At 42.2% G+C, this 15,155-nt stretch overlaps 1 protein-coding gene across 9 annotated transcripts in view; it reads left to right on the top strand.

The window, feature by feature from the left end:
• The window catches only part of LOC133484110 (ATP-binding cassette sub-family C member 4-like), an 83,427-nt gene extending 68,659 nt beyond the window's left edge, over window positions 1–14,768 (top strand). For 7 of the 9 annotated variants that reach the window (XM_061786268.1, XM_061786237.1, XM_061786246.1 and 4 more), the window contains 8 exons: window positions 5,417–5,517; window positions 5,598–5,789; window positions 5,867–6,022; window positions 8,582–8,671; window positions 8,786–8,958; window positions 9,853–9,958; window positions 11,425–11,559; window positions 11,641–14,768. In XM_061786268.1, the coding sequence (XP_061642252.1) occupies window positions 5,417–5,517; window positions 5,598–5,789; window positions 5,867–6,022; window positions 8,582–8,671; window positions 8,786–8,958; window positions 9,853–9,958; window positions 11,425–11,559; window positions 11,641–11,658 (971 nt within the window). In that variant the 3' untranslated portion in view covers window positions 11,659–14,768. Of the gene's footprint in view, window positions 1–5,416; window positions 5,518–5,597; window positions 5,790–5,866; window positions 6,023–7,737; window positions 8,413–8,581; window positions 8,673–8,785; window positions 8,959–9,852; window positions 9,959–11,424; window positions 11,560–11,640 lie in introns of those variants that run through there. The other 2 variants (XR_009790289.1, XR_009790292.1) reach the window with 2 other exon arrangements.
• The last annotated feature ends 387 nt before the right edge of the window (window positions 14,769–15,155 follow it).

A 15,155-nucleotide genomic window follows, 5' to 3' on the forward strand; every position in this document is an offset into this window, starting at 1 on the left:
AAATGTTACGAGTAATTATTAACGGCAAAATACATTAAAAGGCATCAAATATTAACACACAACAGTATCGCCAGTAATCAGGTATCAACATGTAGATATAAAATAATATACCGGTAGAACCTGGTGAGTTTTGTCAAGAAAATGATGTCAAAATGTTACAAGCGTCGATCTCAAACGGTCAAGTTATTAGCAATGATGAAAAGCGAGTTTGTATAGAAATAGATGGTTTCTTGTTTGATTCGTTGAAGGAGAAAGGATCACAGCAGTGTTGAGGATGTGGTCAAGATTACGCGCATACTTCAATCCTTATTATTAAACTTGGATTCGGTTCCGATTATCAAGGCCTCCTGTCAAACGTTTTTAACTATCTTTGATCAAAACATATGATTCACTTTGTTGATAAAAATGTCGATGTTGTGTGGTGCACTGTGGATTGTTACTGGTGCTTTTAACATGACATGGGCACTGGCAAAGACTGCTAGTGTCAAAATTACGCACAGGTCTAAATGGCTGTATTATCGTTTACTAACACTGACTTGTGTAGAGACATTGTTTTCAGAACTAGGGTTTAAGCAGTAAAATAGTTATGCCTAAATAAAAATAAAAATATAGACAACCTTAATGTTCCCTATGATCTAAAATGTTGACTTCACATTGTTTATCATGTACAAACAATTAGATAAACATAGTTGGTCAAATGATTGAATTGGAAGTTAAAAATGGCAAGTGATGGAACATGTCAACGTTCAAACTTGTTGATGGTCTAACTGTGAAGGGTGTCATACCAAGTAAGGAAACTGATATTGAAAAATTCACGAGTCCTATTAAGTTCTGATATGCACTGAATTCATTCACTTATACCTGTTAGTATTCAGGTCCTTCATTTTCCATGTTGTATTTTTGGTCAACGTTACACACATCGACATTTGCCCTAAGTACATTTTTTACTCAATACTTTGCGGTGCATTAACAAGTTGGACATGAATTGGTTTGTGAACCTACTCTAAACCTAGTGTTTGTGTGAACAATTCTCAAGGTTTTCATACAATAAACAGCTATCCATGTTCATATCTAGAGTCAGTGTTACAAGCGACCACTGGTCAAATAATGGTCATATTAAGTAAACTATGTATGTTTTTATCCCATGAACCCCTAAATGTAACTGGTATTCTTCAAAGAAAATTTTCAACATATTTTCAACAAAATTCTTCAAGTTCTTACACTTTTCTTACATGTCACAAATTGTGTACCACCTCAGTGGAATGACCCATATTCCAATATTTTCTGATACCCTCTCACCATTACGTGAGCATGGCCTGCTAATTAGCACAAGTCTGCTATTAGCAACAAGCTCAGCAGACAAGATGCCTTTCTTTTCCACTGAGAACCATCACGGACTGCTGCAGAGGATGAATCCTGGAAACGAAAATCCACCTTCTTGAAGTGTATGTAGATGTAAATGGACAGTTGAGGAATGAAACCACTCTACCGATGTCTCAAAATGGTGAGCAGAAGTGTGCAAACAGACAGCCACTTAGCTCAACAAAGAGGACAGGTGTGGACTGTGGAAACAGTAATGGATCATCCAGTAGTTCTCCCTGGAATTTACTAGGACCAAAGCCCAAAGATATGGGACAACATCTAAAAGGGAGGTCACAACACCAGCAGATTACCGAGGAATCCGGCTGGCCTGCGTTGCAGGCTGCTTCAACCCCAAGTGAGCGGCCGTGGACGGTCACTACAGCGAAGAGCAAGAAAAAAGGACGCCATCCAGACAATCGGAGGAGCGGATGAGCCACCACTTTCAATCTCACTCACCCCTCCCTGCCCCGTTGAACCCAAGCCCAATGCAAAACTCACTCTCTACTAGGCTAAATGCCATGGCTATTGTCAATATTGGAGTCCAGCCCACACCATGCCAAGATCCTGCTCCCATCCCCCCTCGCCTGAAACCACCGTCCAATAAGATGCGAAGGGCCCCTCCTCCACCCATGAAGAATCTTATCTCCGAATCTGACTGATATATGCGGGGTCTTTTCCAGAATAAGTCAGACCCGTGTGGAGATCAGGCATGTTTCATCCCTGTAATTACAAGGGACAGAAATTTCGTCAAAGAAATATGGCACAAAAAAAGAACTACAAACCTAGTGAGGATAAAATGTGAATCTATCAAACCATTGTCTCCAGTTATCTCTGCGAGACTAGCTTTTTTTCAATATCAGGTCACTGGGTAATAAATCAATGTTGATTAATGACATCATTACAACCTTTGATCTGGACTTTTTGTAACTAAATGAAACGTGGTTAACAGAAAGTAGCTGTAATACCATTTTAAATGAGGCAACACCAGCAAATTTTTATTTTATGAACAAGTGTCGAATAGGGAAAAAAGGCGGTTATTTCTGTTATTTCTAAGTCATTATTTCAGTGTAAACAAATTATACTGGGTGATTTTAGCTCTTTTGAATATCTCTGTTTTTTAGTTAAAGGTGACCCAAAGGTTATTGTTTTAATAATTTATAGACTTCCAAGATACAATAGAAAATGTATGGATCATTTTTCAGAACTGCTGTCAGTTATTTGTACTGACTACAACTATTTTGTCATAACGGGGGACTTTAACATTCATGTTGACAATAACAGAAAACAAATCTAAACAACTCTCTGCTATACGAGACACATTTGACTTCTCTCAACATATTAAGAGTCCAACCCACACTCAAGGTCACATCTTCGACCTGGTCATCTCCAAGGATGTTGAAATTCTATCAAGTGACATTAAGGATATGGCTATTTCTCACCCTTTTTGTGTATTCTTTGAATTACAGATTCTTCCAAACGTTCAGACAACCTCTATGTCTATTAAGAAAAGGTACATAAATGAGAGTACCGCCACTAAGTTTATGGCGACCATAGCTGTGCCACAAACTGTGAATGCTGAGACAGTTGATGAACTTTTGCATAATTTCACCTGTAAAATCTCAAATGTCATGAATGCTGTCGCTCCTATTAAAACTGTGAGGCAGTGGTGTCTCACTGTCTAAAACAGATGACTGGATGAGCCAAGTTTTTCAATTAAACCACAACAAAAGTGAGATAATTGTTTTTGGCAAAAATGAAAAGAGGATTGCTGTTAGTAAATACCTGGAGTCACTTTCTTTAAAAACCAAAGACCAAATCCGAAACCTTGGTCTTCTGATAGATTCGTGCCTGACTTTCAACAGTCATATTGAAGGAACCTGAATTTTCTAATCACCTATTACACTCGAGGTTCCATGCGGGTTCGTCCAATTGAATCCCTGTCCACTCCTCTGTCTTTTTATGTAATGCCCTTCCAGGATCACGTCGGGGTCACCATTTGAAGGAACCAGAATTTTATAATCTCCTATTACTCTCGAGGTTCCATGCGTGTTCGTTTTCATGAAGGAATTACAATTATAACGATGTGTTAAAAGTCAACCAATTTATTCCTGACAGAGGAGTCTATACATTTTACAGAGCTCTGGGTCAGCAGCTACGCTTATCCTAGCCTCAGCAGAGACACCACAGACTGAACAAAGCTATCTGTTCTTCCCCCCGACTTATACAATGTTTAAAAGAGGTAGTATGGAATCGCTGTCGTCTGATTGGTCCGTGGTCCCATCTGACGTCATCATTGCTCTGCAGAATGATGGCCATTTGCCGCTGGCTCCAGGCGCGGTCTTCTCATGTCTACAGCAACCCCCCGCAGCCATTGTCTTCTCCGACATCTGTTCTTTGTGGCCTCCACATGCACCCTCCTGGGAGATTTCCTGCAACACACTCCCACACTCTTATCTGATTTCCATTTTATACTTTCTGCAATAAACACCCTTATTTACCCTCAGACCAAGTCACAATAAAACCCTTTAATATCAAATGAATTACTAAAACTGCCTTCTACCATCTGTAGAACATATCCAGAGAGAAGGCTTGCAGACCAGGAGAAGCAGACCAGGAAAAGCACATCCATGCTTTTATCTCAAGTAGACGATTGTAATAGTCTTCTGACTGGACTCCCCAAAAAGAGCATTCAGAATGCTGCAGCTCGGGTTCTGACCAGAACAAAGAGGTCGGAGCATATTACTCCCATTCTAAAGTCTTCACAATGGCTTCCAGTCAGCTTTAGAATAGATTTTAAAGTTCTGCTACTGGTCTATAAATCACTAAATGGTTTAGGTCCTGAATACATGAAAGAAATGCTCATGGAATATAAACCTAGTAGGGCTCTGAGATTGATAGACTCAGGTCAAATAGTGGAGCACAGAGTCCAAAGCAAACATGGTGAAGCAGCATTTAGCTGTTATGCTGCACACAAATGGAATAAGTTGCCAACAAAAGTGACGTCAGCCCCAGGTGTGAATGTTTTTAAGTCCAGGTTAAAAATCCTTCTTTTTTCTCATGCTTTTTAGAGTATTTCCACTTTTAAATTATATTTCTTGCACTTTACGCTGTTTTTATTGTACTTTTATTTTATTTCTTCTCTTTGTTTTAAATGTTTATAAGATGGGTTTATTTCTTTGTTTTTAAATGCTTTTAACCATGTAAAGCACATTGAGTTACTTTGTGCATAAAATGCGCTATATAAATACATTTGCTTTGCTTTGCTTTGCTTCAGCAATGGGTTCTTGCGTGGTGAGCGTGCATCCAGGCCATGGTGGTGGAGTACATTCCTCACTGTTTTCCTTATGACAACAGTACCAGCTCTTTTTGAAGCTCTCCACAGGTGGACCTTGACACTTGGACAACTCTTCTGATTATTCTTTGCACTCCTCTGTCAGAAATCTTGAGAGGAGCACCTGATTGAGGCAAATTTATGGTGGTATGATTGACTGTCCACTTATGTATTATGGCCACAACCATGCTCGCTGGAACGTTCAGAAGCTTAGATATGCGCCTGTAACCAATCCCATCGTTATGTTTTGCAGCAATTAGTTTGCGATGGTTTTGAGACAGCTCTCTGCTCTTATACATCATGAGATATGTCTTGACTCACACCTTGGCAAAGAGACCTTTTTGTAGACCATCAATTAGGACTGAACTAGCTGATATTCACTGACAAAGAGCTGGATTGCTGTTTGATTATTGATAGATTTTAGGTGTTGTCTTGGCTTTCCATGCCTTTTTGCACCTCCCTTTCTTCATGTGTCCAATACTTTTTAACTGTGTCATTTCACATTTGTACACACAATTTAATTTCTCAGCTTATTTGTTCTACTTTCTTTGTATGTATGGATTACTTGGGTTGTTCCCAACATCTGGTGAAATTTTCAGGTCAGTAGCGCACTTTTGGAACTATATTTAGTGAGAAAAAGGGTTACGTGTTAAATACTTATTTCAACCGCTGCGTGTGTGTTTGTGCGTGTGTGTGTGTATTTATTTATTTATTTTCCATCAGGTTTGGATGCTGGCGAGGTGGGCCTGGTGTTGACGTACGCTGTGACGCTGATTGGAAACTTCCAGTGGACCGTGAGGCAAAGTGCCGAGTTAGAGAACATGGTATATACTGTTCAACACGCAAATTCATTGTTTTTCACAAGGTCAGTGTAAGAATTTAACATCAAATGTTGTGTCCTCAGATGACATCTGTAGAGAGAGTGGTGGAGTACACCGAGTTAAAGTGTGAAGCACCCTGGGAAACCAAGACGCGCCCTCCTCTTGATTGGCCCAGTCAAGGCCAGGTTACCTTTGACCGGGTGCATTTGTCGTATAGTGTCGACGGGCCACTTATCCTCAAGGACATCAATGCCATCTTCTGCCCCAGTGAGAAGGTGAGACATTTCCCATAGTGTCAACCAATGTGACCCCAAGAGAAAAAGTTTCACAGTCAGAGTGTTCCATTGGTCAGGTGGGCGTCGTGGGTCGGACGGGAGCCGGGAAAAGCTCCCTGGTGATGGCTCTTTTTCGCCTGGCAGAGCCACAAGGGAACATCTACATCGATGGCGTGTTGACCTCTGAGTTGGGTCTGCACGACCTGCGGCAAAAGATGTCGATTATACCTCAGGTAGACATTAGCTGACAGGCTCCCCTTATAAGGCGTGAGACGTTAAGCTTTTTTTACAATTTATGAGTTCACGGGTGTCTAAATAAAAGCTGTCTAACATTTTTCATTGAAATAGACCTTTTCATCACGACGTCACACGTAGTTCCGGGTAGTGTTGTCACGATGCCAAAATGCTGACTTTAATACAATACCTACATAAACTACATCGATACCGGCACTAAAACGATAACATCGGCAGTGGAATAATAGCTGACAAAACAACATCATATTATATTTATATACACACATCCATTTTCTTTACCGCTTATCCTCACCAGGGTCGCGGGCTGCTGGAGCCTATCCCAGCTATCTTCGCGCGGGAGGCGGGGTACAGCCTGAACTGGTCGCCAGCCAATCGCAGGGCACATAGAAACAAACAACCATTTGCACTCACATTCACACCTACGGGCAATTTTGTCTCCAATTCATGCATGTTTTTAGGATGTGGGAGGAAACCGGAGTGCCCGGAGAAAACCCACGCAGGCACGGGGAGAACATGCAAACTCCACACAGGCGGGGCCGGGATTCGAACCCCAGTCCTCAGAACTGTGAGGCAGATGTGCTAACCAGTTCTCTACCGTGCCACACTATATATATATATATATATATATATATATATATATATATATAATTTAATTACATTTTTAAAATTTTTAAACACAAACATTTGAACACAAAACATTGACCATTTTATATTCTGCGGTGCCTAGACATACGAGGGACCCAACTTACAAGTTTTTTTTAAATACAAGCGGCCTTTTGGCAATTCGCGGGGATTCGCGCCCTGCTGCGAAAAGCGAAAATCCTGCGAGTAATTGACCCTCCCCTAAAAGGGATTTGTAATTCCCCATAGATACCAGAAGTGCCAGCAAAGCACTTAAAACTGAGATGATAATAAAAAGGGGTTGTATGCTGTTTCAAGTTAAAGAACAGACTGTGGTTTGTAACAACAAAGACAAAGTATCAACTTCACACGACACCGCAAGAAAAAGCTTTATAAAACGTTTGTTCCTTTACCTTTCCACCGATTAGACACAAGGTTAGTGTTTATGATACTGTGACACAACCTTTTTGTGAATTTTGTCCTAATTCATTATGATGTAAGGTTTCTAGTTAGGTTGCTCAATGTTAAAGTTGGAATGTGACTCTTTCTACTTTCTTTCCAGTATTATAAAATAATGCATATTTTATTTTTGTGTCTGTCACCAGCTCTTACATTGGTTTGAAGACTAAAATAAATGTTTAAAACCATCACTGCAAGAGTGCAGCCCACCGTTTAAATTGTTAGCTGCCTCAATGTTGGCATAGACATATTTTATTGTTTCACTCACCCAATTGACTTGACTGAAGTTCCGCGCGGTGTGTAGGCTGAGGCTCGGAGAGGGAGGAAGCGCGTCAGACTTGTACACATCCTAAAAGCCTCCTTTGCACAATATAATCTTAATCCAAGTGTTGCACTGAAGTCACTGGTCATTATTTTAGGATAGTTAAGACAGTTTTGTTCGCACTGCCGTTGGCCACAAGCATGTCTTCGGGTGGGTTCTTCTTCGGGGTAGGCGGACTGTAGGCATCGAAACTGGGAACCGTATTTTTTTAATTGGAACGCTTCCGGTAGAACCGGAATGTTAGTCCCGGTTCCAATCAATTCTCGATTCTCCTACTCACAATACATTTAGGTCTCACCGGCATCTTCCCCCACCAATGGATCCAACTCACCACCAGGCGGTGATCGGTTGACTGCTCTGACCCGCTCTTCACCCGAGCGTCCAAGACAAGCGGCCACAAGTCCAATGACACGACCACAAAGTCGATCATCGAACTGTGGCCTAGGATGTCCTGGTGCCAAGTGCAAATGTGGACACTCTTATGTCGGAACATGGTGTTCGTTATGGACAATCCATGACGAGCATAGAAGTCCAATAACAGAACTCCACTCAGGTTCTGGTCGGGGGGTGTTCCTCCAAATCACGCCCCTCCAGGTCTCACTGTCATTGCCCACGTGAGTATTGAAGTCCCCTAGCAGAACGATGGAGTCCCCAGCAGCCACACACTCCAGCACCCCCTCCAAGGACTCCAGAAAGGGTGGGTACTCTGAACTGCTGTTTGTTGCATAGGCACAAATAACAGTCAGGACCCATCCCTCCACCCGAAGGTGGAGGGAGGCTACCCTTCCATCCACCGGGGGTAAACCCCAACGTACAGACACCAAGTCGGGGGCCAATAAGTATGCCCACACCTGCTCAGGGGCTCTTACCGTGGGCAAGAGTGACCTTACCAGGGGCGTAAAGCTTAGGAGCTAAAACTTAGCTCCAAAGATCATCGGGACACACAAATCCCTCCACCACGATAAGGTGATGGCTCATGGAGGGGAGAAACGATCAAATCTAAATACATTGATAATAAATTGAGGGATCATTAGGGGTGGGAAATGTATTAATAACACTTTATTATTAATACGTAAAAAAAAAAAAAAAAGGTGCGTGTTCGTCATTTTGTTTTGTTCTTTCTACCGTGAACCAGGATCCAGTGCTGTTTACTGATACTGTGAGGAAGAACCTGGACCCCTTTAACCAGCATACTGATGCTGACCTGTGGAAGGCTCTGGAGCAGGCAAATATCCATCCTCTGTTGATGCTGTCTCTTTTGCATTCTCTCTTGCTCTCACACACACAGTCACACACAGACAGACAACTTGTCTTAACCATTTTCCGACATCACCAACAGGTCCAGCTAAAGTGCATGGTGGAGGAGCTTCATGCAAAGTTGGAGACGGTTCTAGCTGAGTGTGGCTCCAACTTTAGTGTTGGTCAGAGGCAGCTGCTGTGCCTGGCCAGAGCCATCCTGAGGAAGAACCGCATCCTCGTCATTGACGAGGCCACAGCCAATGTGGACCCCAGGTGCCAGAGAGAAACAGGTTGTGGTTACGCAACCCGCATATGGAACAAAGGTTTTAGATGACAGAAACCTTTAAATATTAAAAAAAAATAATAATTCAATATCATATATTTGTTTGGGAGCCCTGCGATTGGCTGGTGACCAGTTCAGGATGTACCCTGCCCCTCAGCCCCAGAGTTCGCTGGGATAACCTCCAGCAGGCCCGTGACCCTAGTGAGGATAAGTGGTACAGAAAATGTATGGATGGAAGGATGTTTGGGGGCATTGGATGAGCGATGGTAAATTTGATTAGGAATGGCGATGATGTTAAATATTTTGCTTAAGTTGAGTTCTTGGCAATGACTAGATTTTAAACTTGGATAAAATAAAGGAAAATATCACTGATTTCAGGAATGGTTCTGTTCATTAATGTTGAGTAGTGGACAGAGTAGACAGTGTTAAATTGACCTTAGAAAGAAAGCCACATTATCGGCCGTGAGTGCACGCATGTCACACAGACAAAGGCAGAAGAGGAGGGTGAATTAGTTTTTTTTTTTTTTTTAAGTCCAACTTGACAGCCTACATCTAGATCTTGGACTGGGATGGCCACTTTAGAGGGCCTTGTCGCGGTGTGGAAAACCCTGCAACAATTCCAATTCCAATCAACCAGTGGTTGAGATGCCAATACAAAATTAAAGTGACCGTTATAGGTGAAGCTGATAAGATTCTCAGAAATACATAATGTTTACAAGAAAAGTTTGTTTCTCAGAGTCACTCTTTTCTAAGAGCATGGCCAATATACATATGCGCAGTATGGCTTGTTGGCAGATTTTGTTCCATATGTACTATGGGTAACCACACCAGAATCTGTGACTGGCTACTGATGGGTAATTGTGGTTGTTTGACCATTGTTGCAGGACAGACGAGCTGATCCAACTAACCATCCGACGGGAGTTCAGAGATTGCACCGTGTTCACCATTGCTCACCGACTCAACACCGTCATAGACAGCGATCGCATACTGGTGAGGTTTTTATCTTAACCAGTGTTTCCAAACCTTAACTGAGCCAAGGAACATACTGTACTGTATTTTACATTAGAAAAATTTCATAGCACACCAGTAAACAAACATGTCCCGAAATGTAAATATACTGAAATAATGATGATCTCGTCTCCAATAAGTCACAAATTGGTTTACTCAGTGTGAAATTATTATGTGTTGTGAATGGCAACAGGGGTATACACAGGTTAATTGGACCTTCTCACATCTAGTCCATCCATCCATTTTCTACTCCTTATCCCGGGTCAGTTCGTAGGGGCAGCAGCTTAAGCAGGGAAGCCCAGACTTCCTCCCCAGCCCCTTCGTCCAGCTATTCCGGGGGGATCCCGAGCTGGTCCCAGGTGAGCTGGGAGACATAGTACCTCCAGCGTATCCTGGGTCGTCCCCGGGGTCTCCTCCTAGTGGCACGTACCTGGAACCGCTCTCCGGGGAGGCGTCCTCGACGTATACTAACTAGATGCCCGAGCCACCTCATCTGGCTCCTCTCGGTGTGGAGGAGCAGCGGCTTGACTCTGAGCCTCTCCCGGCTGACCGAGCTTCTCACCCTATCTCCAAGGGAGAGCCCGGCCGGAAACCCTGCGGAGGAAACTCATTTCAGCTCTTGTTCTTTTGGTCACGACCCACAGCTCGTGATCATAGGTGAGGGTAGCAATGTAGATTGACTGGTAAATCAAGAGCTTTGCCTTCCAGCTCAGCTCTTTCTTCACTATGACAGAACGACACAGAGTCCGCATTACTGCAGACGCTGCACCGATCCGCCAGTGGAAGACCATTTACCGATAATTGCTCTGCTTGTGACTACACGTACGTCGCTGGCATAGATAGACAAGAAAAAAAAAACATATTTTGTAGTATATAAATTATAAGTGCGGCACGGTGGCCGACTGGTTAGAGCATCAGCCTCACAGTTCTGAGGACGCGGGTTCAATCCTCGGCCCCGCCTGTGTGGAGTTTGCATGTTCTCCCCGTGCCTGCGTGGGTTTTCTCCGGGCACTCCGGTTTCCTCCCACATCCCAAAAACATGCATTAATTGGAGACTCTAAATTGCCCGTAGGCATGACTGTGAGTGTGAATGGTTGTTTGTTTCTATGTGCCCTGTGATTGGCTGGCAACCAGTTCATGGTGTACCCCGCCTCCTGCCCGATGACAGCTGGGATAGGCTCCAGCACGCCCGCGACCCGAGTGAGGAGAAGCGGCTCAGAAAATGGATGGATGGATGGATAAATTATAAGTTTCGGGCCATTTAATTGGTTTATTTTTGAATTGGATAATTTCACGTGGCACACTTGATGATCGCTGGAAATCACTGATTTACACCTTACTGACTCAACAATTGAGACACAGCTCTTGCTACTTAGTCGTAGTTAATCAATTAAAGCACTACACCCGCAACAAGTCATGCATCTTGCACCTGTGCCTTCTGTTTGCAGGTGCTGGATGAGGGTAGAATACAAGAGTTGGATCATCCTTTTAACCTTCTTCAGAACAAAGATGGCGCTCTGTACAGGTTGGTTCAGCAGTTGGGCCCGGCTGAGGCTGAATCTTTGTTGGAAGCAGCTAAACAGGTGAGGTACACTGTGCTCCACACAGTCATCTTAAGCACCGGTCAGACCATTTATCCTAATATCTGTGTGGATCACATGCAGGCAGCGAAGACGACCTGACTGGTCGAAGCTGATGGAGCAGCAATCACTTGAGTAGCAGATGTGGGCAGTGCCTGCAGAAACACTGAGTGAGGTTTGTCAGGGTTTAAGAATGTTGAAGAGGTGATCATCAGAATCCAAAGGGGTGAAAAGGTTTGAAAGTGTTCCCTTTTGGGTCAATCGCTATTAGATGTTGAAAGGACAATTACAACAATAAGAAATAATCATTAGCTATTAAAGAGTGTGGAACAAATCTTTAGAATTTGATCAATGTTGATAGTCCGATTGCATGAGAAGAGGGTAAAAGTTTGTAAGGAGAGACTGCTCACTGGTTTAGCTTGCAATATTACTTATGCTACTGTACAATCTCAAACATATTAAGACATTTTAAAACTGTTTATGACCTGGATTACTGAGAATCTATACTGAAATGTCGCTTTGAACCTTGGGAAGGACACCCAGCATCAGGTGCGAGAGTAAGAAATGATGGCAAGGAAAATTGCAGATACAGTAGGAACCAGATTGGCTTCAATCTAAGATGTTGACAGAACACTAACATCTAAAAGCCTAGGTCTTCACTCCACTGTCGAGTCCTAAACTTCTCCAGAAAACACAGAACAAGCTTAACCATTCATGTTCTCAACGAGGAGGTCAACCAGATCTCCAGACAACTCCAAAACACTTGATCAGTCACAGTCATCTAAGAAGTTTCTCAGTTCGTGGCCAGAGCCCAGATGGTACAAGACAACAAGCGCGAGGAGCGACAAACACGGAAACGTAAACGCCTACTGGCTAGACCTACTCACCCTATAACGACAACCACCCCACCAGAACAAAAAGACTCTACTGCATTCAATCAAACAACAATGGGTAATGAACTTTTCTGTTGCTCGGATTAATGGCACAGATGTGTTCTTTACTCAAAGACAACACAACTAAACATTGTACTTGTGAGAAAATGCCTTCCACAAACCGTCTATGTCTTTGTCTCAAAAGTATTCTCTGTCAATTGACTGTCTGTTGTCGTACTAGAGCGGCTCCAGCTACCGGAGACAAATTCCTCGTGTGTTTTTGACATACTTGGCAAATAAAGATGACTCTGATTCTGATGATGGAGGTTTGGCTCCCAGTCCGTCCAAAGTCAAACTTTCTGCCACCCGTAAGTACCCTAGCGCGTATTGTTTGCAATCATTCTGAAACTGTCTATTGATAAAACTCACTTTATACTACCTTGAGTATGTTTCTTTTCTTCATAAGTCTTTCAGTTTTTGGGTACCGATGGGTATCTCTTTTTCGATGTGGCGAAAGTTGTTTTGATGAATTTCTTCCAAGCCGCCATCTCAAAGCTGACCAATTGCTTCATTCTCTGGGTTGCCAGTTCTTAGCACTAAATAGATGACTGACTGTTACCTGCAGTCAGGGATGCTGAAAGAGATGTGATGACAATGCAAAGGGCCCAAGACTGACAGGGGTAGAAAATTATTTGTTTAGTGGGGCCCATAGTGAGATTTTGTCACCGGACCCCAAATCCCTGGTGGCATTCCTCCCTGGCGTAGCAGCAATACATAGTTTGAGGTTGCCACGTAATGAAAAAAAGCTAATGGCATCATGCGTAAGTTTGGGGTGGCCCTTAATGGCTGCAGGCCTTTAAGTTGTAGTAGTTGCTTGACAGACAAGCATTGACACCTATTGTCAATTTGGAGTCTTCAGTAAGAACCTTGTTTTTTAGCTTAGGGTACAACATGTAAACTCCACACAGGAGGGCCTGAGCCAAAATACGAACCCAGAACTTCTCGACTTTAAGGCAGATTAATTAACCACATGCACGCCCATGCCACCCAGTCAATCACCTCTCCAGGAAATTTGCAGACACTGCACCACCAAACATCCATAAAGCCATCCATTCTCAACACCGCTTATCCTGGTTAGGGTCGCGGGGCGCTGCAGCCTATCTATCCCAGCCGACTTCGGGCGAAAGGCAGACTACACCCTGAACTGGTCGCCAGTCAGTCGCAGGGCACATATAGACACGGCCAACCATTCGCACTCACATTCACACCGTCACTGAGTGGAAACTGAACCCACGCTGCCCGCGCCAAAGTCAGAAGAGTGTACTACTACACCATCAGTGACCACCACCAAACATCAAAAGAAAATTTTGCGTCCACTGTATGCATGACAAATAATGTCAAAAATGTTTTCCAAAAATATAAACATACCAAATCCTCCTATTTGTAGTAATGCAGTGAATATCTCAGAGGACTATACTGGGTCAGTTGCATACTGTTTTTTTTTTGTTGTTGTCTTTTAAAATTAATTGTGGTGATTTATATTCATCAATCAAATATTGCTTGTTTTCACCATTTTGATTTTATACTGTGATTTTAACTTAAGCTGTGTTTTTTTTCTTCTTTTCATTAACCCTGATTTTATGTTAGAATTTATTTGGGTTTTCATCTTTTCATTTAGCTTTTTTAATCATTATTTCTTTGCCTCTGTAAAGCACTATGGATTTACCTCGAGTATGAATGGTGCTACATGAATAAACTATCCTTGTTCAAACATAAAAACTCTCTCCAAATACTTCTCTACACATTTGTTCAAATTTGTCAATTACAGAATTCAAACCTGAGCCCCCGAGTGTGATCAAATTGTAGGCAATTTACATTTTTCTTTCATCTATAGATGTAATTATTTTAAAATGTACATTAAATGGTTCATTTAATTTAAAAACATTTCTAATTTTTACATCCAGTGACTACATTTTCTAGATCATTTTGAACAATATTTCCATTTTTTGTTGACCTTACTTGGTAAGAGAAACCCAATCAAATATTTTAAACTAGAGAATGCAATATCTGTAGAAATTTTGTGTGAAGCCAAACTGTAAAGCTTGTGAAGCCAAACTGTAAAGCTGTGAACTTAATTGAAATGTTGAAAGTAGAAAGTGTGTGACGCTTGACATAAAATGTGGAAGGAATATGGAAAATTTGTGGAATGGGTATAGTTCTTGAGATGTCCTGAATGAGTTGAATACTTTGAATTTGGAATAGTTTGAATCAGTCAAGAAATGTGGATGGAGGAGGGAATAATGTAAACAATGTCTTAATTAAAAATACATTTTGAGTTTATTCTGATTCATTACATTACATTACTACTACATTTTCTAGATAATTTTGAACAGTATTTCTGCTTTCTGATCCCTTAATTTGTATCGCTAAGAGACGGCTAATAAAAGATTTGAAAGTAGAGAATGCAATTTATGTAGACACTTGGTGTGAATACTGAAAAGCTGGACTTAATGCTTGTAGAATTAATTGAAATGTTGAAGGTGAATCAAAATGGTTTGAATCGGTCGAAAAATGTGGAAGGAGTAGGCACATTTGGGAATAGGAATAGCCAATAAAACATTTAAAAATGGACTGAATGTGTGCGCGTCAGCATGCGAGGGGGCGGCGCTTATTGCAGCAGAGGCCTTATTGTTTGAGGATGCAGAGGAGCGAGGGAGGAGGGAGGGA

This window comes from Phyllopteryx taeniolatus, chromosome 1 (genome assembly GCF_024500385.1).
Source record: "Phyllopteryx taeniolatus isolate TA_2022b chromosome 1, UOR_Ptae_1.2, whole genome shotgun sequence".
Taxonomy (NCBI): domain Eukaryota; kingdom Metazoa; phylum Chordata; class Actinopteri; order Syngnathiformes; family Syngnathidae; genus Phyllopteryx; species Phyllopteryx taeniolatus.